Below are 21,038 nucleotides of genomic sequence, written 5' to 3'. Positions count from 1 at the left end.
CCCGGCGTTTTGAAGATGGGAGGAAGGAAGAGACGCGCGAGGGGGAGGGGGGGAGCAACCGGCATTTTTCGTAAACGGCGGAGAAGGAAGAGGCGTGGCCAAATCAGGCACAAAGTGTAGCCGGGGCGGGGAGGCGAGTCCAACCAAGAGGTGGTGGGCGTGGCTAGCATGCAAATCCCAGCCCTGGCGCCTGCTGATTGGAGGAGAGGCAGCGGAAGGGTTGGGCCACGTTAACGAAGGCGTTCTCTCCTCCGAACTTGCCCTCCCTAGTCCCGCTGTTCGCTAAGCCCCTCCCCTCGGTTTAAAAGTCGCGGCGCCTGCGCAGTAAAGGGAAACGAGGACTTAGTCTGTTACACAACTGACTGTGCTGTTTGAGGGGGCTGCGTTCTCCCTTCGGCCTCAAGACTTTGCCTGCTCCCCAAGCTCTCCTGCGAGGCTTACCCCTTCCCGCCCCCGCCCTGCTTTACAGGCATGAGTGGGGATCAGCTGCACAACGACTCCCAGGTAAGGGGCGGGGGGCTCCTACTCTTACATTACTTAAGGGGAAGTGGATGGAGACCGAGGCCTAAAGTTCCTTTGGAGGGGGAAAATTAGGATTCCCGCCCCCCCCTTCAGGTGTAGGGGAAAGAGAACCCTTCACCCTCATAACTTAGCCCCTTCCCATAAATATCGGGAAGGTGTTTTTTGCCTCAGCTTCCTCAAAAGCAGGTATTCCCCTTCTTAGTAATAGTGGAGGGGAGCTAAATAAAAAGGGGTTTTTTTGGGGGGGGGCTTCTTTTCTCTGAGGGAGAGAGCCTCTTTGCTTTCAGTTCCTACCGGAATTATTTGGCTGCGGCCCTTTAATAGTAGTTAGGCCTTTCACCTTATTCTCTCTCCCTCTGCTCCCCCAAACCGTCGCATCCCATCAGACCCCTTTGAGGGGTGACCCCTTTTGCCTGCGGAGAGTCACACCTTAATCTCTCGCAGGGCTTCCTTCAAGTTGCCTGTAGACACTGTGTCTATAATCAATCATCTCCTACCCCCCCCCCCCGCCACCCTCGTCATTTCTCTGAACCCGCATCTTCCCCAACTCCTTCCAGAAAGAAGGGGGGTTTGGGGGAGGGGAAATTTGTGGGCCCCCCTCCTCATTCTCGTTTTCTCCCCTAGCGCTTAGAGGGCACGTAGGGACCTTAAATTGGGGGGGGGGGGCGGCGGTGCGGGAAGGTTGAGGAAAAATCCTACTGGGAATACTGAGCCACGCACGAGGAAAAAAGGCAATTAAAATAGGATGGGAAAACTTTGGTGAGGTGGGGGAAAGTGAGGGGGGGATCTCTATTTGCCCCCCTCGCTTTTGCTAAGGGGTAACCCTGAATCAGTTTTTAAGGGCCACCGGGTTGATTCCTCAGCTCGGCTCGTGTTTTGCCTTGAACAGGGCAAAAACGCGTGTGTGATAAAACCATACCCAGGTCCTGTTTTCGTAAAAAATATGTATGTATTTTTTCCTCTTTCCTTTCCCCCCCATAGATCGATCCAGATTTCCGAGCGAATGGTGAGTGCCTTGTCCCTCTGTACTGGGGAGTGGGTAGGATTTGCCCTGCTTTCTCTCCTTTCTTCCTCTCTTTCCCCTTCTCTTGTATTGCTGAGGATGGTAAAGGACAGACATGGCGTCCCAGAGACTAAGTCCCGTCTCCTCGCTCATCGGCCCCATTGTTCCCATCGAGCTTCCTAATACTCGGAAATCATAGGGCCCTCAGCCCATCCGACCCCATTTCTCGGCAGTGAGGGCAGTGGAGACCCCAAATCCGGTCTCGTTTGGTTTTTCGGAGGCCCTCTTGGGCTCCGATTCCCCCCTGGAAAGTCGCCTTGTCGACGGTCGGGACTTAGTCTCTGCGCCATTTTCTTTTTCTGTCTCTTCCCTGTGTGTGTCTCTTTCTCCTTTTCCTCCTCCCTCGAGCTGCCCATGAGAAGCCTCCTGCAGTGAAAACATGCGATATAATCACCACCCTAGCTCCAAATATTCTCCCCGAAAAGGGAAAACCGTCATTTTTGTTTGCTTGCTTTTGTTTTGTTCTTTCAAAGCTTGGTTTAGTTTCCTCGCTGCCTTTTTATTCCCACCTCGTCCTCTTTTTCTCCTCCCCCAGTTCTGTTTCTTTCAAAACCTTCCCCTGTAGAAAGCTGGTTGCAACATGTTGCTCTTAAACTGATTCTCCATCCATTTGAATATACAGCATATTTTAAGGTCTGGATGCAGGAACAGGGATTTTATTTCTGGATTTTAAAAACAAGCAAAAATAAAACAGCACAGGCAGTTCTAGAATTGTATTCGGTATCACTTTGCTAAAGTTTGGTAGCTGATGGTGTATGCTTGTGTTCAGTTTATAAAAGCTATACATGATGGATATATTGAGAGGTTTTTTTAATTAAAAAAATCTGTTGTGTGTGAGGATTCTGATTCTGATATATATGCCTTTGTCACTGTTGCATAGCTTTCCTCTTCTTTTAAAAGGAGAAAATAGGTTCTGGGGGAAGGGGATGTAGAGTTGGAATGACATATCTGTCAGAAAATGCCAAGATTGCTTCTCCCACCTTTTGAAAGGTGATTTCACCTTGGCTTTTAACTCCTGGGGGCTTTATGATACTGGCTGTCTTGCTTTCATGAAACATTGCAGTGTTCTGCGTAGCATGTTTGCATACTGGATTGACAGCAGGTTCTCGTATCTTCTGAATTTCTGCTCCTGTATAAGGAGTATGAAGTCATCTATGATTAAGAATATGTGTTGATGTAATGCAGGTATTTCTCCCTGTATGTTGAAATATTTCTGCTAAGACCTTTAGATTTTTCAGAAATGTACAAAATGTGCAGAACCTCCCCAACTGCTAAGAAATAAGCACTAATATTTTTAACCACTCTGTAATGGCCATCCATTGACTAATAAAAATACATAAAATAAAAATATCAGTGGTTGTATTCTATAGGGTTTAGCATTTCAGTGTTAAGACTGTGCTGAAGATGGGGTTTGAATCACAATATACCTGTAATTGTGTTGAATCTTTTGGCTTCTTGCCCTATTCTGACTTCTTTTTGAAGTGTGTACTGAGCAGATCTCAAGTCTCTGGTTACCGTGGGCACCAAAAACTTAAATGCTGCCTTAACATAGTGGTGGTATCTAATATTTTCAGTCTTAGACTTGGGAATTAGAAACATTTTCCTAGCCTGGGTATTTATTATTTCACAAACAAGTAATGTTTATCACTGACTAAGTAAAGTATGAAGATGGCTTTGGAGGATGGATTTTCTCCCCTTTTGTTGACTCCAGTCTTTCTTTAGTTATTTCACTGCAATCAGCCACAGGCTCTTGCTTATTCTTCAAGAAATAAGTGTCAGTAGTCACATCCTTTTTGACCTCGCCACTAAGACTGTTCTTGCCTTCATGTCCTTTTTTTACTTACACTATTGTGTTCCTGACTTCTAAGTCAGAATGTTGAAGTTAGAGTCCTAAATATCCATTTTTATTCTAAGTAAAGCAGTGGAGAAGACATAGAATTAACCCCTTACAAAGCATCTTTAGTTCAATAGATCTCTTTATACTGTAGTTAACAAAGTTTGCTAGTTCCTCTTGTTTCCCAGATCTTCTATTCGTGTAGCTTCAAGCACACAGTTCTAAAAAGGTGAAAAAGTGTTGAAACAGAAAAGTAGTGAAGTGTTATTGTCTATTCATATTTATTTAAAGGCACTGATGAAAACTACATATCTCTGTTTATTGAGTATGTAATGACCATATGTATTTGATGAAGGCAGCCAGTTTGGGGTAATGTACAGCTGTGCCACCATGTGTGAACTTTTTTAGATCTCAGAAGCTAAGGAAAGAATAGTAGAAATTCTGAAGTTGATGGGGGACACTCAGTGAACACTACTGGTTTAATGCATAGTATTGTTTCCTGTGAATAGAACTAAATTCACGCATTAGTATGGTTTGGGAAACAAAGTGGTGTCAAGCATAAGTTTGGCCTGCCATGGACAGTTAAGTATCAATACCTATCCTAACCAGATTGTCCTTGTAAACATCTGCTTAGGTACTTCTGTAAAATAAATCTGCTTTATGCTTCATTTTGGTACTTTATTTTCTATAAACTTGTGACTTTTTTCTATGCTTTCTTAAGCACCATGTGTAGAAGGGTCTCCTGTTCATAATTTTCAAAATAATTCTCCTGCACTACATGCAGCAATTGAATAGGGCCAATTCAAAGAGCCAGTTTAACCATTCAGGTAAAGTATATCCCATGGCTTACTATTTCAGAATGCAGCAGCAGTAGTAGTACATGCTGATATGCTCTCATCAGAACAACCACCACCACTTTCCACATAGAAAATTTACATGCCATAGTTAAGGTTAGTTTACATGTACTCTTCTCTTTGACATTCAGAGGGTGCATTCAGATGTCATTCACCCAACTGCCTGGTGCATAGTACAGCTCAGATAGGGTTGTAACAATGTGCTTTTGCAGATTTTTGAATTTGCCCATGATGGAAAATAATTTTCCAGGGTAAATCATCCAGAAATTGCAGTATAAAGTGTAACCAGAACCAGCAATCCCATGCTGCTTTTAAGAAAATGTTCTTTTTATTTTTTAAAAAAAGTTTTCAGTTACAATATTCACTTTAATTTTTTTACATCAGGCTCCCCCCCCCCCCCCCATGCAGACCTGTTAGTCATCTTATAGCTGTATTTTATCCCAATACTTGATAGCTTGGAGGTTTGAACTCATGTAATATTACTCTGATACAGAAATGAACACGTTGCATGCTTCTGAAAGCAAGCAACATAGTTTAATGAAGAAATGAACTTGTGCGATATATTTTCCAACAGTTCTATGGGTTTGAGGCTCTCAATACGAATTTGTATGTTTGGCAGAGGAAAATTGTGTGAACGATGTTGTGTCTGTACTGAAGACTTAAAATCTGTTTCAACTTGCTAGTTCTCCCACCACTACCAAAAAGTGTGTATGTTAGACAATGCAAAACATAGCTGTTTTCTTTTTATACAAGTAAAGATTTTTAGCTATGGTGGGTAATTACTAAGAAACAAAAACCCTGGTGCCTTACAATAAACTTTTTGTAGCATGTAGAATATGATTTTGCTTTCAACATTCCCTGGCAGGCTTGCATAACAAATCTTCAGTAAAATATACCATTAAGTTTTTGTTTTGGTCAATGTGAGAATGTATATTGGTAGTAAAAGAGATTAGAGGCCTTTATCTGTGGAATAGCAGTGAAATATATTATGTAGGATTGAGGACAACTTTACAAACCTCTGGCTTGTTAGATGGGAACTTCTCACTGAAGTACATTTGCTTCCTCAGAAATAAGTTTTGAGTCTTAATAGAATCTGCAGTAACACCACAAAAATGTTTCTATATGACAATTTTGGTTCAACTCTATTGCTCAAAATGCTAAAGGGCATAATAAGTAGAAGAATGACTTTTAAATATTCAAGTCTAATAACATTTACAAATGGCAGAATCTACTAGATGCATGAAATAGCTTATTAAGTTTTAAGCTGTTTGAACTAGGGATTTGTAGTAAACAATAGCTAAATAAAAAAGGAGAAACTTAAATTCTAAAAGATCACATAGGTTAGTTTAGTCAATCAACCTCCAAGGACTATGGTTCTGGTAGCAAGTGTTCTGTTTAATGTTGCCAGGAAACAAATGACTTTGGGAAATGTCAGCTTGTTCTTATTTTCCTGTATCAGCCAATTATTGGGAAACCTGTTCCTTTCTAATATGATCTGTGAACTCCAGGTATGGTAAGCCAAATAAACTCAAGAATAATAGGGTTTGCAATTCTGATCTTCCCCTCTCTCTAGGTGTGGTCTCCTTAGTTTCCTTTTATCTGTCTTTGCAGATGAATTAGCATGTGACCTTTGGCAAGCTGCTTAAGTTCTTTGCCTCAGTTCTTCACATTTAAATTGTGGATAAGATTAATCTGCAGTCTAAGTGAGTAAAAATATTGAAGATCTTGAAGATCTTTGCTTGTAGAGCTCATTGGCTGAATGCTTGGCAGTAGCCCAAATTAGCATTTTTTATTATTAATTCTGGCTAGTGTTGTAACTTCTTTGGTCAGAGTTCCCTGTTGAAAAAGATTTCCAAAGATGAGATAGAAGTTTCCATTATTTCCTGTTGTTGGGCAGCTTTGATATGATTTACTTGAGCTGATTATGAATTGTATATACATTCTCATTATCGTGTACAGTTCAATGAGATACTGTCCACACATTTTCCTTAATTTTCTGAAGTAAATATTTGTGTACCATGTTTAAAGAGAACCCAACCATTCTTCAGTCATTCCCATTTCTTCCATAGTGCTATTAGTTACAAAATGAAGCATTAATAGCACTCAACAAGACCATACAGAACTTGCATGCCAAACAGCAGCTTATGCAGCTGCAAGCATTGGTTTTGAAACTGAGTGTCAGATTTTCATTTCCTTACACTGAAGAAAATCTGTGCTTTGATATTATGTACTTGTTTACAATAGTATTACAGTGGTACCTCGGGTTACATACGCTTTAGGTTACAGACTCCGCTAACCCAGAAATAGTGCTTCAAGTTAAGAACTTTGCTTCAAGATAAGAACAGAAATCGTGCTCTGGCGGTGTGGCAGCAGCAGGAGGCCCCATTAGCTAAAGTGGTCTTCAGGTTAAGAACAGTTTCAGGTTAAGAACGGACCTCCGGAATGAATTAAGTACTTAACCTGAGGTACCACTATACTGCAGATGTTGTAGCTCCTACTGTGTGGTATTATCTTAACAGTTTTATAAAAACTTCTGTGTTCTGCATTGCAAATGATGCCATTTCTTTAGTGAACTGATTACACTCAGGTTGGCTCAGAAATGTGCTCCTCATCCTCAGTAAATAATTGTGATGGGCTGTGGGAGTACAGATTGCTTCCAAGAGTCTCACATTTGTTGAGTAACTGTTGTTGATGTGTCCTATTACTTGATCTCTTAGTGTCTTTTGATATCATTGACCATAGTTATTGACACTTGGTCACTAATAGAAATTGGAGCCACGCATAAGCAAAATTAATACAATCATTGTGAATGGTACAGAAGGACGATAAACACTCGCCTCCGGAATCTTGTTGCCTTCATGTATTGCTTATTAATGTATGAATCCACAAATCAGTTCCAGTATGGTATAATTCCCTCTTCTCCCCCAGCGTGCGGGCACTCACCTTTGCAGGTCTGCTGAACTTTGAAGGTGCTTCAGATGCAGTACAATTTTGGAGATAAGTCCTTGCTCATCTGCCTTGTTCTGCTATTGTTCCATCTATAAAAAACGTTGGTGCACAGTCCTTGTCCTTCTGGCTAACTGGGTAGTGCTTCTTCCTGGTCAGTGGCTGCTGAAAGCATGCTCAAGTTTTTGTTTGGTTCAGTTTGACCTACTGCTCCACTGAAAACTAGTATGCCTGCCTGCTTACTGAGAGGGCTTATAAAGGAATAACATTTTGTATTATTTAATGTTTATATAATGCAGGGTCGTGCATCTGTATGTCCACAAGTACTTTTGCCTTTTCATCATAAAAGGGAAAGTATTTTTAAAGTCATGTGAGTGGTTCTCTGCTGTATTTTCTGTTTTGCTTTGTAGAGAGAAAGTAGCATTTTTCACTGAGGTGGGCTGAGATCATCTGATGGATGGAGCATATGGTTTTAGGATGATGTTTACTGTTATGTATAGTTAACCAGTTGGGGCAGTACCTTGATTGGGATGATTTGGTGCCATCTGCACCCTGCCCCAGCTAGTGAATTGTAAAGTATGCAAGTCATTCAGCGCTAGCAGGCAGTGAAACCATCAGCTCTAGTTTGGTTGCCTTGGCAATGTTAGTGTGCTCTCTCTTCTCTCCCCACCCCCCAAAGAAAGAAAGTGCAAGGTCATGGCTTGGTTTTCCCTCAATAAAGTTGCCATGAAGCCAAATCTGATTGGCTATTTGATGCTGCAGTGTCATGTTCATTACATGATCCCTGATTGACTGGGATCACACAGCAAAGAAAGATGTGATGGGCTTAGTAAATAAACAAAAGTGGTGCCAAAGCAGCAGCTCAAGGAAATAATGGCTGTTAACAGGTAACATTTCATCTCCCCTTTCCCTCACTTCCAAGCTTTCTTTCCGCTACTGACTAGTGTGTTTAGGTGATACAAGGCCATTTCATAGTGACTCATGATTTGATGTAAGCTGCAGTCGGCCAGCTAGTGATAAGAACAGTTTGCCCCCCCCCTTAATCCATATTTGTGAGATCAGAACATATGTTAATTTCAACTGTTCAATGATAAACTTTTAGAAATGCACAACTATAATGGGTCAGTGAGGAACTAACTGAACATAAATATCTCAGTGGCCAAACCCTGCAAGGGAGATTGCAGTCTAAACAGTAAATCAGAATTTACAGAGTTTTCAAGAGCCATCTTTAGCTCAAACAAAGCTACATACAAATTCAAGTATTTGCATAAGAGCAAAGAGTACATTTGTACCTTCAGGCATTTTTGGGGGGTAGCCCACTGGATTTTGTTCATTTTCCTAGTTGCACTGTCAGCATGAAGTGTGGAAATTACAATATATACTTGACATGTAATTCATGTTAACTGTTCTATTAATTTCATTGCAGAATAATTGTGCAAACCAGACCGTGTGAATTACAGTGTTGTTGGCATCTGCATCACTCTCTTCTTAGTTGTTTTTTAATGAGAGCATAAGCTCCTAAGAGAAGAGAGAAGAGAAGAGCTATTTTGTATTTTGAAAAGAAAGTCTTATGAAGATCAACACAGGTCTTTTTCATTCATTTTACAAATTTGGCTGAAACTGATTGTTGTCTTAACAGACTTTAAATCTGCTGCCTTAGTAGGGTTCTTACAGCCTATGTCATGAAAAATGAATATATAGTGTTATATATCTTTTCTCTCCCTCCCCATCTCTTATGGAGTGTTACATATATCTTAAAGAGAGCTTTAAATTGCACATTCAGATCATGACACTTTAATTCTACTTGATTTGACAGGAACAGCAGCATAGCTAGCATAATTTTCTTTTGGCATGATGATTAGTTGGGATATTTAGCTATGTAAGTGTTGAAATGTGTCTTGTCCTCATTAAGATACATACAACCTAGAAGTTGTTTTACACTATTTTTAATGTAGAAGAGTGGGTAATGCATTTAAATAATAATACTGTAGTATAGGGGTTCATTTCTGTGATAGTTGTTGCTATGTGAATGGTGCCATGGACCCCTGGGTGGGTTACGCAGCCCTCCTGGGGTTCATGGACTTCCAGTTGTGGGAACTACTGCTGTAGTTCATCATCATCATCATCATTTCAGTTAGTTGGGTGAAATTTAATTCCCAAGGTAGCATGTGTAGGGTTGCAGCTTGGTGGGATAGTAGTTTTTCTTTTTCGTTGTTGTAAATTTTCCAAAGGCAACAATGGACTGATAAACTGTTTACAAATGGGTAGTCAGAATTAATGACAGAAAATGCTCCTTCCTCATATCCTTGATGATTTGTGTTAGGAATGTGTGGTTTGTTGGATGGGGTAATTTTCAACCAGTGGATTCATCTGGACTTGGTAGGATCTGGAAGGTCTGAGCAGTTACCAAACTTCTTCAAAACGTGCAACTTTGGCTGCCTCTTACGTTACATTATATTGGTGGTGTTGCACTTCTGTGACTCCCACCTAGACAATACCCTAGAAATAACTTATCGTAAGAGTTCTATAATGTATCTACACTTATAGTGATTTAAAGTATCCTGGTTCTGGTTCTCTTCCAGCAACTTTTTGAACTTTGGCAAGGCATTGGGTATTTCTCTCAGATTTACACATAGAAATGTAATGCATGAACTGTGTGTCTTGTATTCATATTAACATGATACCTTCTGATTTTATTACTAGATGTTTCACAGATTTTGAGTCTCGACAAAATTAGAAGTTTGTCTAGATACACATTGTACACTAGATAATGTAAAGTGCAAGTATGACAAGTGGTGCTTGAAAATATGTGCATCTTGTAGGCTCACTCATCAAAGAACTAGGCGAGGCTACAACCCTTGACTGAGGGCACATTTGGTTATAAACCCAGGTCTATTACTGTGTAATGTGTGAAACAGGCCTTTGCCTAACAAATGAGAGCCCATTTCACTCCCATAATTCTATAACTCATTCAATTTTCTTTGTGTCATTTTGAGGGTCACTTAATGCAACACAATTTAAATGGGTGCTTGTTGCAGACCTGCTTTATGTGCCTTTTGAAACGAACATGTTTTCAGCCTCTGTACAAGGTGACAAATAAGATGCACCAGTGACACATGATGCAGGGAGCTGCAACTGGCCCAACTTGCATGTTTTGATGAATGAACTAGAGGATGCGTATTCACTTCAGATATGATATTGGCAAGTATACAAAGCAGTTTTATAAGAAATACACTTAAAAACAAAACATATAAAGCAACCCTTTTCAAGATCTTTGAAAATTCACATAATTCCACTAATGAGGCTCCCCTGATCACAATGGACCTACTTAAAAACCCCCACTAATACTCTAGAATGCTCACATCCAATATTTGCTGTTTTGAAAACTGGACCTTTTTGGTTTTATGAATATATTGAGTAGTGGAGTAAAGAGAACAATCTTTGTGGTTCTGATACCCCAGAGAAACAAGTAAGCAAAGTTTGTGCTGTTTGGTGAAATGTCAGCGTCAGGGTTTCCCATCAGATGGAAATGAAAGAGCAAAGATAAGGTATGCAAGGGAGCACAAGAGAAAAACAGCAAAGAGGCAGTAAGGAGGCTTTCAGAAACCTCTAAAAGCTTTATCACAAACATGCAGTGAAAATACTTTGTCTCCTCAAAACACTCCTTAGATAAAGGCCAAGTTGCCCTGTGCTCTTGTGAAGAATGTATATTCTAGGAACCACCTACTTTTAAGCTTTTTAAGTTGTAATCTCAGATTTAAGTTGTATCTGCATTCCCCCCCCTTCTTTCCCTCCCCCTTTGATAGGCTTGTAAGCACAGTGTATATATTGAAATGGTGTATATATTGGAGCGCATGTATGGTGTAGTGAATTTTTTTATTTTTGGTCACAGATGTTTGGACTGTTTATGTACAGCTGCATGTAGCTAAGGAGAAACTTGAACAAAACATGCATAATCTGTGTATTCGCCAAAGAAATATGATTAGAGACCCTTGCTGGGGCCTGTTTTTGATGCATTTATTTCCATGAGACTTGATAGCTTTATTTCCAAAAGTAATTAGCTCTTGCATAGTTTGAGAGATGAGCTAAAAAATGGTATCAGAAATAATTCCCTGAAAAGATGGTTTTATTATTAATGTAGAGCACTTGTGACTAGCCCTTCATTCAAAAGGTCTCAAATGTAAAAGCAAAATAGAAAAAAATAGGCAGACGGAGAGTAGTATTCTACTAACGCATCCTGTCAGTGCAAGGGCTACCACTAGCACAGTAGGACTCCCCCCTCCTGTCCCTGTGTTTGCTCCACACCCTCCCCAGATCTGCTCCAGAGGATTGGGGTAACCCCTAGTACAGATTAAGAGGTTGCACAGAGGAAGGGGAGCAGATAAGGTTCTGTTGTGCAAACATAAACTATGTGCAAGCAGAACTACTTAGTGCAACATTGAATACAACCCTTGTTTTTAAAGTAGAATATCATCAAAACAGTGACTCATGTATTGCTGCAAAGAATTAAACATTTCATTATCAAACTGCCAAAGACTGGGTAAATAAAAATGTCTTCATTTGACATCAAAACCAGTAATGGTGGTGAGGTGGGGCACTGCAGGAAGGAAGGTACCTTTAGTGGGAGATAACTCCAGAGTCGGGACCCTACAACAGATAATGCTCTTCCTTTGTTCCCTCAACCAGGAACCTTGGTGGGGACTGCAAACCAAGTCACCTTTCCTCCCCCCGGCTGGTAGTAGAGGAGGCGCTCCTGCAGATATTTGCCCATTTAGGGCCTAGTAATTTGTTGACCAGAAAACAATTGGGCAGGACGAAAATCTGGAGTTGCGTGTTCACTAGAGTTAGCACATGTTGGGGCACAAGCTTGACTATAGGCAAGAGGGGCCACCATTACAGAACTGCATAGCACCTGTCAAAGGAAAGCATTTGCTCATCTAGTTAAAATTATATGGATACGTACATCTGGTAGAAAACAGTATTGCAAATACTAAAAAAATATAAACTTGTCCGTCTGTCAATCTCTGCAGCATAGTACGTTGTTTTCATGAGAGGACAAGGCAATTCATTTCCCTAATTCATGCCCTTGAGAATATAATCAACCTTTTCTCTTTAAATAGCAAACTCCTAAGAAAGAAGTTGTCTGCGGTTCCTTATTGAGGTGTGTGAACATTTCTGTCGTCATGACATTGAATGCTTGTTAAGGATACAAAGCTGTTAAAATTATTTGCCAGAGATTTGCTGTGTTGCGCAGATTTGAGCTACTAGATGACTAAATATAGACCAGTTCCTGCCTCAAGGAAAAGAGAGTGTACTTGCTGCCTCACTCAAAGCATCTCACTTAGGTGTATCACATGTCTTGCTAGACCACACCTGATCTCCCTTTCCAAGAGATGCCTGTGTACTTGAATTGCCCTAGCTAACAGGATGATGATGGGAATTGTAGTCCCAAAACATCTGGGGAGCCGAGTTTGGGGGTGCCTGATCTAACCATTATGCTAAATATAATTACTCTTGGCTGTATGATAGTCCTTGTACTTTTCTCCTTTCATTAAAATAGTTAAATCCAATAATGTTCGTATTTAAAATCAATGGACTTTCTCTATCAGCTTCAGTAGACAATAGCTCTGCATCCTCCAATTCTTCCCATTTTATGTCATTTTCTCCACCTCTCAATCACTGGTTCTTGATATAGTTTAGCATCTTAAGTAGCTTCCATAGAATAGTTGGGAATCTCACCAGCAGAAGGTTGTTGAATCACAGGTTGGAAATAACAAGTGAGAAAAAGACTTTAGACTCTGCAATGTGGATAAAATGGTTTTAAAAATTGTTTTGCCAACTCTGCCTGGAATCTGTTCTGGTTGTTAATCAGCTTCTTTTAAGTTGACTGCTGTTTGCAAAACCAAAAGTAAAGCTAGTTGTATTTCCCTATACAGTGGTACCTTGGTTTACAACCATAATCCGTTCCGGAGGTCCAGTTGTAAACCAAAACAGGTTGTAACCTAAGGCGTGCTTTCGCCAATGGGGTCTCCCCCCCCCCCAAAAAAAAATTGGTTGTAATCCAAAAAAGGGGACACGCACTTCCGGGTTTGACGTGATTGTAATCCAAAACGGTTGCAAACCAAGATACCACTGTATCCATGTAGGAATTTAACTCTAGTCCTGCTTTTGTAAGCAGCCATATTAACAAAGCACCAGAAACCTATGGCAGAAACAATTCTTAAGTTTTACTAATGCAAATTACTTGATGAAAAACCGGAATCTCCTGTATGAACAGAGCTCCTGCAGTGGCTTTCCTTTGGAACTGATCCTCATGCACAGTCATTTGCAGTGGAGTGTCATATGTGCATCGGAGCATACAGAGAATTCTCTGGGAGAGCACGGGTTTGGTAGCATTGCATGGTGAAAATGATTAGTCTTCTTTTGAAAAAATGTAATTTTATTCATCTAGATTTCCAAGATAGCCTACAAAAGAGAACCATAAAACAAATATAAAACAGATCAAAAACATCAGAAACAAAAGCAGTTATCGTAGCAACAGTAAAAATACAAAAAGCTGTAGATATAAAATCAGTTAAAATCATTCAAAATGATTTGTCATTTTGAAGGAGTCCTATAATTTTTAGTTTTCCTTATACTGTTAATGTCTAGATGGTGTTCTCATATAAGAAAGTGAAGAGATGGAAATGTTACCAGGTGAGGTTCTATCTCTCTTTATAATAGTAAGGTGTGGGAGCACTCCTAGAGCTCATTCTGGAGCCTAAAATTTGTAATATGGAAAGGTTTGTGCATTGGAAGGCCTAACACTGTGGCACCCTGGCGTGGGGGTAGCATCTGTAGAAAGGTAAGCATAGATATTTATCTATTTTTATTGCTTTCATGTTCTGTGTATACCTTGCTCCCAAAGTGACATACAATGAAAATTAAAGCCTAGAACATCAGTATACCATGAATTTATTTTCATGATAAACCCGTTTGACCCACTGATGCAGAGCAGGAACTCAAGAACCATTGATAAACCAGCTTTGTAGGTTTTCGCTGATGCTGAGGAAAGCTGTCTATATGGCGTGCTTCTTTTTCTATGAAAAAGGCACAAGCGCCCTCTTCAGCAGATTTTGTTGAATTAAGTGAACTTGGTGACAATGTGTCGTACAGCTGTCGAGTTGAATGGGATCTTGGAGGTCATCTAGCTCAACCTCCTGTTCAAGGCAGAATCTACAGTGCAAGATGCAACTGTTCATATGATTTATTGATCTATTGGCATAAATACACAGTATACCTGACAGGTGGTGGGGTCAGCTGGTGTCTCCCCATTCCCCTCTTTAAGGGTTAGTTCTGAAGAGGACTATGAACAGCAACCCATTCAAACATATTGATCATAATTTGTCTCAGAAGTGAGCAGGTGGACAAAATCCGACAGTCTCAGGATTTGAGGCATAAAAGTAATGTGTAGAGACTCACATTGGTTGAAAACCTAATGTATGGACTTGCCATTTATTTTATATCATTCTATGCTAGTGAACAGCAATTCTTTCTCAAATTTGATATGTCACTTTAAGCTCACTACTTCTTTCCCTACAAGAAATTGGCATGGCTTAAATTGGGCTCTTCATTGACGGATATGCATTCCTGGTCAGAGCTTACATTTCAGTATTTGAACAACAGCCAAAACTTGTTGAAACAGCTGTTTGGTTTCCTCTGAGGTTGCAGTTCCTTGTTCTAGAGAGAGGCTGTTCAGATATGATGGACAAACATACATTGGCTTTAGGATAGGTTGTGCAGTAAATGCAGCTTGTTTAATTCCAGGGATATTTTTCCAGGGATTTGTTAATTTTTAAATGGCAGCTAAAGAAATACTGAATATTGCTAAGCTTTCATTACTTGCATTTCTAACATTTGTTTTACAAGTAAAAGTAAGATGTGATGATGCAAAAGTATAGAAAATCCTATTGCAAACTTGCTGTGATGTAATTTTTTTCTACTGTCCAATTCAAGAATGCATTGTTTGAGAAATGAAATGGATACGATACCAGTCAAACTGTGCTGCTTCACACTATCATGTGCAGAACTTCACATCAATGGTCTAAATCTGATTGATGTCAATAGAATTTAAACAGGCTAACTAAATGGGCCTAGGGAGACTTGGGGTTAAATCCCCATTTTGCTGTGAAGCTCACTGGGTTTCCTTGGGCTTGTCCCTGTCTTTTAAGCTAACCTACCTTGCAGAGTTGTCATGAGATTAAGATGTGGATGAGTAGGAGAATGAGATATGCTGCTGTAAAATTCCTAGGAAGAAAGGCAGGAGATAAATGCAAGACACGAAAAAGTAAGAAATTTGTGATGTTGGACAGAAGTAGTCTTGTACATAACTAGGGTATGCTGGATCAGGAGGACAGGACAGGTAGTTTCTCTTTTTTCGTGCCCTGTGTAAAGGTTTACTTGCTGTTTTTTCAATAACAAGTCTAGTTAATAAGCATGGCAAATGCTCTTAAAATATTCTACTTTGGGGCAATTACATTTTTAATGCATCCAAGAATCTCCTTCACCCCTTTGTTGTTATTGAAAGAATGGCTGCAGCTCAGTGAGAGAGCATCTTTTTTGCATGCAGAAGATCCCAGGTTCAATCTTTGGCATCTCCAGGGATGGGTGGTAATGTTCCCTGTCTGAAACCTTTGAGAACCAGTCAGTGTAGACAAGAATGAGCTAAATGGACCAGTGTTGTGACTCAGCATAAGGCACTTTCTTATGTGCTGGTGGTATTTTTGCTTTTGCAGTGTTGCCTGTTCAGAATAACTAAGGGTAAGAATTGTGGCCAGAGTAATGCTTACTAGCCTTGGAATTGTTTGAATGCGTCGCAGTTTAGTAGCCTGACTAGTGTCCATGCCGAAGATTTTTAAAACTACACATTGATGATTCAGTAATAAACTCATTAGACTAGTATAGTGGAAAAACTGGAATTGGGCATGTACCAGTTCTAACGTGTCTAGAAAAGCTCATTTCAAGACAGGTGGTAATTTTACAAATTCTTAGAAGCTTTAAGCATGAACAACCTGGAGAACTCCATGTGGTGGTGGTATGAGACTTTATAATACAAGCAATTTGTGCAAAATGGGGAGAATTGTGCTTCTCTTGAAAGGCAGGCTTGGGGATCTGCTCATTTGTTAAATGTAATATTGATAGGGTTGTTTATGCTGTATATAATAATCATATATAGGGTTGAGTACCCGCTCCTATGTAGTCTAAACAGCAGCACTTAACACACGTGAGGGAGATACAGACAAGGTTTTCAGAAGTACATAAAGTCTTTAGGAAGAAAATAATGCTAAAATGGGAGAGGTAGCCCAGTGAGGACTCAGTAACCATGGAATGTTGGCTAAGAGAGAGAAATCTCACATTCAAGACTGCAGTCATGTGCAGGCTTACCTGGAAGTAAACCGAATTGAACACAATGGGACTTTGTTCAAGTAACTGTATGCAGGATTTCATAATCGGGTATTACATTAGGTCAGCCTATTAACAAATGGCCACTTTTGAATCATGTAGGAAGACTTAATAAGGAGGAGGTGGTGTCTCTGAATAGTTTCAAAATGTACTCTGGACTGTCTGCATAACCTGATCTTTTGACTGGAGATGGCTGGGACTTGCTCTGAGCTATCCCCCTCCCATAGTCTGATGTTATAGAATCCAGAGCTCAAAGGAACATCAAAGCAGCCGCCGCATCCATGCTGTCTGCCACTTCAGGAAATCCAATAGACCTGAATCCCTGAGAGATGGCTATCCAGCCTCTGCTTAAAAACATCTAATAAAGGAGAGTCCAACATGTTCTGAGGTGTCCTGCAGAGTGGAGATAGGGAATCTGTGGCCTTCTAGCAGTCATTGCTGGCTGGGATTGCTTGGAGTGCAGCAACTTGTGGAGGCCATGGGTTCCCTATCCATGCTGTAAGGATTTGTTTCTGCATCACCTGCTAGACATATGTATCATGTGTGCATGTGGGGAGGAGGAGTGGAGATGGTTCAACACCTCACATCTGTTCTGAGGCCCAGGGGTAGAATGGAAGGTACCCCATCTTCACTTTACTTTGTACTTCGTTTGGGTCTATTTTTTAGCTTTTCCTTGCATTAGATTCCACTGTATCTGAAATTCAGGTTTGTAGAATAGCTATATCCAACAATATGCAAGAGTAGTTTAAGGTTGTTAAAATGAAATTCATATTGTAAATTTCACTTTCATTTATTTGCTCTATTATAGGTGAACCAAAACTATTTTCTGCTTTATTTTACTTGCCTTTACACTCCTGATGTATGGGGAAATAAATATTAGTCAGTATAAAACAGTAGATCTAGTTTTTATAGAGGTATTCCTGGATGAGTTAGAAGTTTACTTGGCCTTTCAGTTCTTGTATAATCATACATGGGGATCCTGTGGCTCTAACTTCTTTCCTGCATGCTGAATGCAGATACAAGGCTTAGTGAGGATTGACTGACCTCTCAATCTAGACTTCAAAACCTAGAAAGTTCATAATCCTTTTTATGTGTAAATATCTGTACACTGAAGGCGGTGTGGTGTAGTGGCTCAGACTGTGGAATTAACCTTCTGCAGTCAATACATGTCAATGTTGAAGAAGTGCTTGTGTCTACAAACTTTGCAAATAAACTTCAGAGACAGCATGAATGTGCATCTTCACGCATACAGTATCTGTTTTCATACATTGAATGTGCTTCCTTCCCCTCCAGATTCTCTGTTGCCATCTGCTTTAGGGGGTGGGGGTGTTTATTAATTAATTAAATTTGTAAAGCTCCTTTCATCCGTGGATTTCAGGGCAGTTCACAGCATAAAAATACAAGATAAAAACACAAAATACATAATAAGAACAAAGCATAACTCCCCTACCCACAAAAAGGTGTAAAGGGGTATAGGATGTTAATTAACTAAGGGCCTAGTTGAGGAGGAATGTTTTTGCCTGGCACTGAAAGGTATATAATGAAGGCATCAGCCGCACCTCCCTGGGAAGAGCATTCCACAAACAGGGAGCTGCTGCAGAAAAGGCCTGTTCTTATGCTGCCACCTGTAAGACAATGGTCCAGCACATCCACTGCCACACCTGCAGATGTGCTTCAATATAACAAACTAACAGATTTTAAAACTCGTGAAAAATTATTGTCAACACTCTACTGGTGGAAGCGGCCATCCACCTGCCAAAAATTCCCGTTGTGGCTTTGCAAGTCTCCTCGCCCCTCGCTTCCCCTTTAAGCCCCCATTCTGAGATGTTTAAAAGGGAATTGTGGTGATACTTGCAAAGCCTTTAAGATAAACTGCTTGCTCCCATTTTAGGCTGAAACTGGATTGTGGGGGCTACCTAAAAGTGCAGCTTGAAGCAGTTTGTGCTTCTTTATGTTGGCAGGTGGCAGTGGGGTGTGTGAGAGAGACTCTTCTACTGTTCGCTCACCCACTTGCTTAAAGAAAAGCACGAGCTGCTTCAAACAGTACTTTTGCAAAAGGCTTTAATCCCTCCTCATCAGTTGATAAGGGATTAAATCCTGCTGCCTTGACCATACGTATGCTGTTCCCTACTGGGAACAGGGCACACAACCAATGCAGCATTAAACCTTTTCCTCCTGCTCAACAGCTGATGTCACTGGTGATGCCAGCTGATGAGTGGGTGTGGTTTGAGGGAAATGGTTTTGAAGGCCAAATTGGACTCCCTAATGGGCTAAGATTAGCTCATGGGCTAAAAGTTCACCACATTTTCAGTACTAAAATAGATGCCACTGGTTAAAGATGGTGATGATCATTATATAGACATACCTGTTGAGAGATAAATTGCAGATGGCAAACACCTTAAGAGTCAATTTCCCCATTTCTCTTACACAAGGGATGGCTCTTCCTCGTTTATGCATATTATGACACATGTGCATCTCTCCTAGAAACCAAGAAAGTGAGAAATATGTTTTAGCTGCAGAACAATAGCATTAACTAAAATTTGTAGTCTTCTTGTTTCCAGCCTGGTCACCTGGGGTCAAAACTGTAGAGTGTATATGTTGCCCCGTCCCCAGTGTCCTGATCATTTATCAGTGTTTTTGACTGCAAGGTTGCTTGTAAGCACATCCAGACAAACATGCTTGTAAGCCCCCTTCAGAACTTCAGACCAAACATGTAAAGGGTGAGTAGCATGGGACTATCTTCAGGCATCGCAGACAAGGTTGACATTCAAGCCGCTGTCCCACTACACACTTTTTGCCCTTGCATGTTGAGCTGAATGCCAGAAGAGGGCTAGCGACTAATGTTTATTCGTAGTGACTCAAAAAATTCTCTTAATCATGTCACATACCTGTTTTGTCAGTTTTGTACCTTGAGAGTATAGTTGTCTCTTGCAATAATTGGAAGAAACAGAAGAGACTGGGGCTGCTGGAAATCCCACCCAGCCTCCTCAGTTGTTGCAGGATAAAGTCAAGGTTATCCTTGCTGTTGTAAAGCAGGCAGGAAAGAGATCTGGAAAAAGGGACCAGTGGAAAACCTGCACCCTTTCACCCTACCTTAGCAGCCTAATTATGGGATGAATCTCTCCATTCAAGGGTCTGGCAGTCCTAGGGCTGAATGCACTCTGAGAACTTGGCAAACTTTTCTATAACATATTTCATCCCAGGGCAGTGGGAGGCAATGTATCATCTTGTTCATCCTGCTGCTGTCCTCTTAGCAACACTTAATTTCTTGAAATGCAAACAAAACAGAAACATTGCAGTGATAATTCTTTGGTGGTAGCACTGTTTATTTAAAAATAAATTGGTTATCTTTTTAAAAAACCAGTGTTATAATCTTTTTATGCAATAAATCACGCCATTGTTGCATGTATTTCCAAGAAAGCTTAAAACATAAGGATTTACTTAACAAATACACACAAAGGCATCTCTTTATGCCATAACGAAGTGTGTAGCTTTCAAACATTAAGTGCCTTAACTCACAGTGCTGGAGAACTGAAAAGTCTGCCCCTCTTGGAGGGGAGGTATAATAGTGCTGTACTTAGAGAAACTGCTGCTCCATTTATTGCAGTGGTCCTTGCCAATTTGTTTGAGTTTTTACGATACTTATTTGTGATCTACAGAACATGTGAGAGCCAACTCTCCGAGCAGGCTTCGTTTCTAATTTAGCCAACCCCACAAAAGTTGAGTAGAGTGGCATAGGACTAGAGCAGAGTGAATAATAACTCTGCTCCTCTGCTTCCAAATCTGTATTGGTAAGAGCTAGTGTAAAGTAATAATGATGGACTTTGCTGTGAAGCCCACCTTATAAACTCACCAATGCCCAAACTACATTGTGGAAACAAATGTGTGTATCAGAGGCCTATTGGCTCTATTGTTGAAGTGGGGGGAAACGGCTTCAGCTGGTTGGCTGTCTGAAATGGAGAAGTGGCTCAACACTTTCCCTGACTCACTTTCCCAATGTAAGCCTTTCCTCGCAAGTTGCTTCTTCTTCCAGGGAGTTTGAGACAGTAATGTGAATTTTCTTTAAAAACATTCTTCTGTAAATCAGGGTAATTTGAATTGGAAAGGTATCAGTTTGCACTGGAAAGTTTTCTGATGTCCCAGAGAATGAACTAATTAGCATGTTTAATTTACTTATATTTAGTAAACAAAGCTAACAACTTTGAAATGGCCAAGTTTGACTAATACATATTTACAAGTGGAACCTGGTTAGTGAACTTATAAAATGGGAAATTTTCTGTGGAAAATGAAAGCACTGGTTCCAAGCATTCATTTACTACGTAAACATGCTTGGAATGCTTGGGTGGGTGGCACAGGGAAGGATTGAGCCCTCCCTTCC

General features: G+C 40.5%; 1 protein-coding gene across 1 annotated transcript in view; it reads left to right on the top strand.

Annotated features, from left to right (window-relative positions):
• Positions 1-322: 322 nt before the first annotated feature.
• Positions 323-21,038, top strand: part of TOP1 (DNA topoisomerase I) — a 71,727-nt gene continuing 51,011 nt past the window's right edge. The window contains exons 1-2 of the mRNA XM_081009234.1: positions 323-504; positions 1,504-1,528. Coding sequence (XP_080865360.1) covers positions 472-504; positions 1,504-1,528 — 58 coding nt within the window. The 5' untranslated portion in view covers positions 323-471. The remainder of the gene's footprint in view (positions 505-1,503; positions 1,529-21,038) is intronic.

The sequence above is a fragment of the Podarcis pityusensis genome, assembly GCF_964106645.2.
Source record: "Podarcis pityusensis genome assembly, chromosome: 6".
Lineage (NCBI taxonomy): Eukaryota > Metazoa > Chordata > Lepidosauria > Squamata > Lacertidae > Podarcis > Podarcis pityusensis.
Note: the sequence above shows the minus strand (reverse complement) of the source record. Positions and strands in the feature narration are given on the sequence as shown.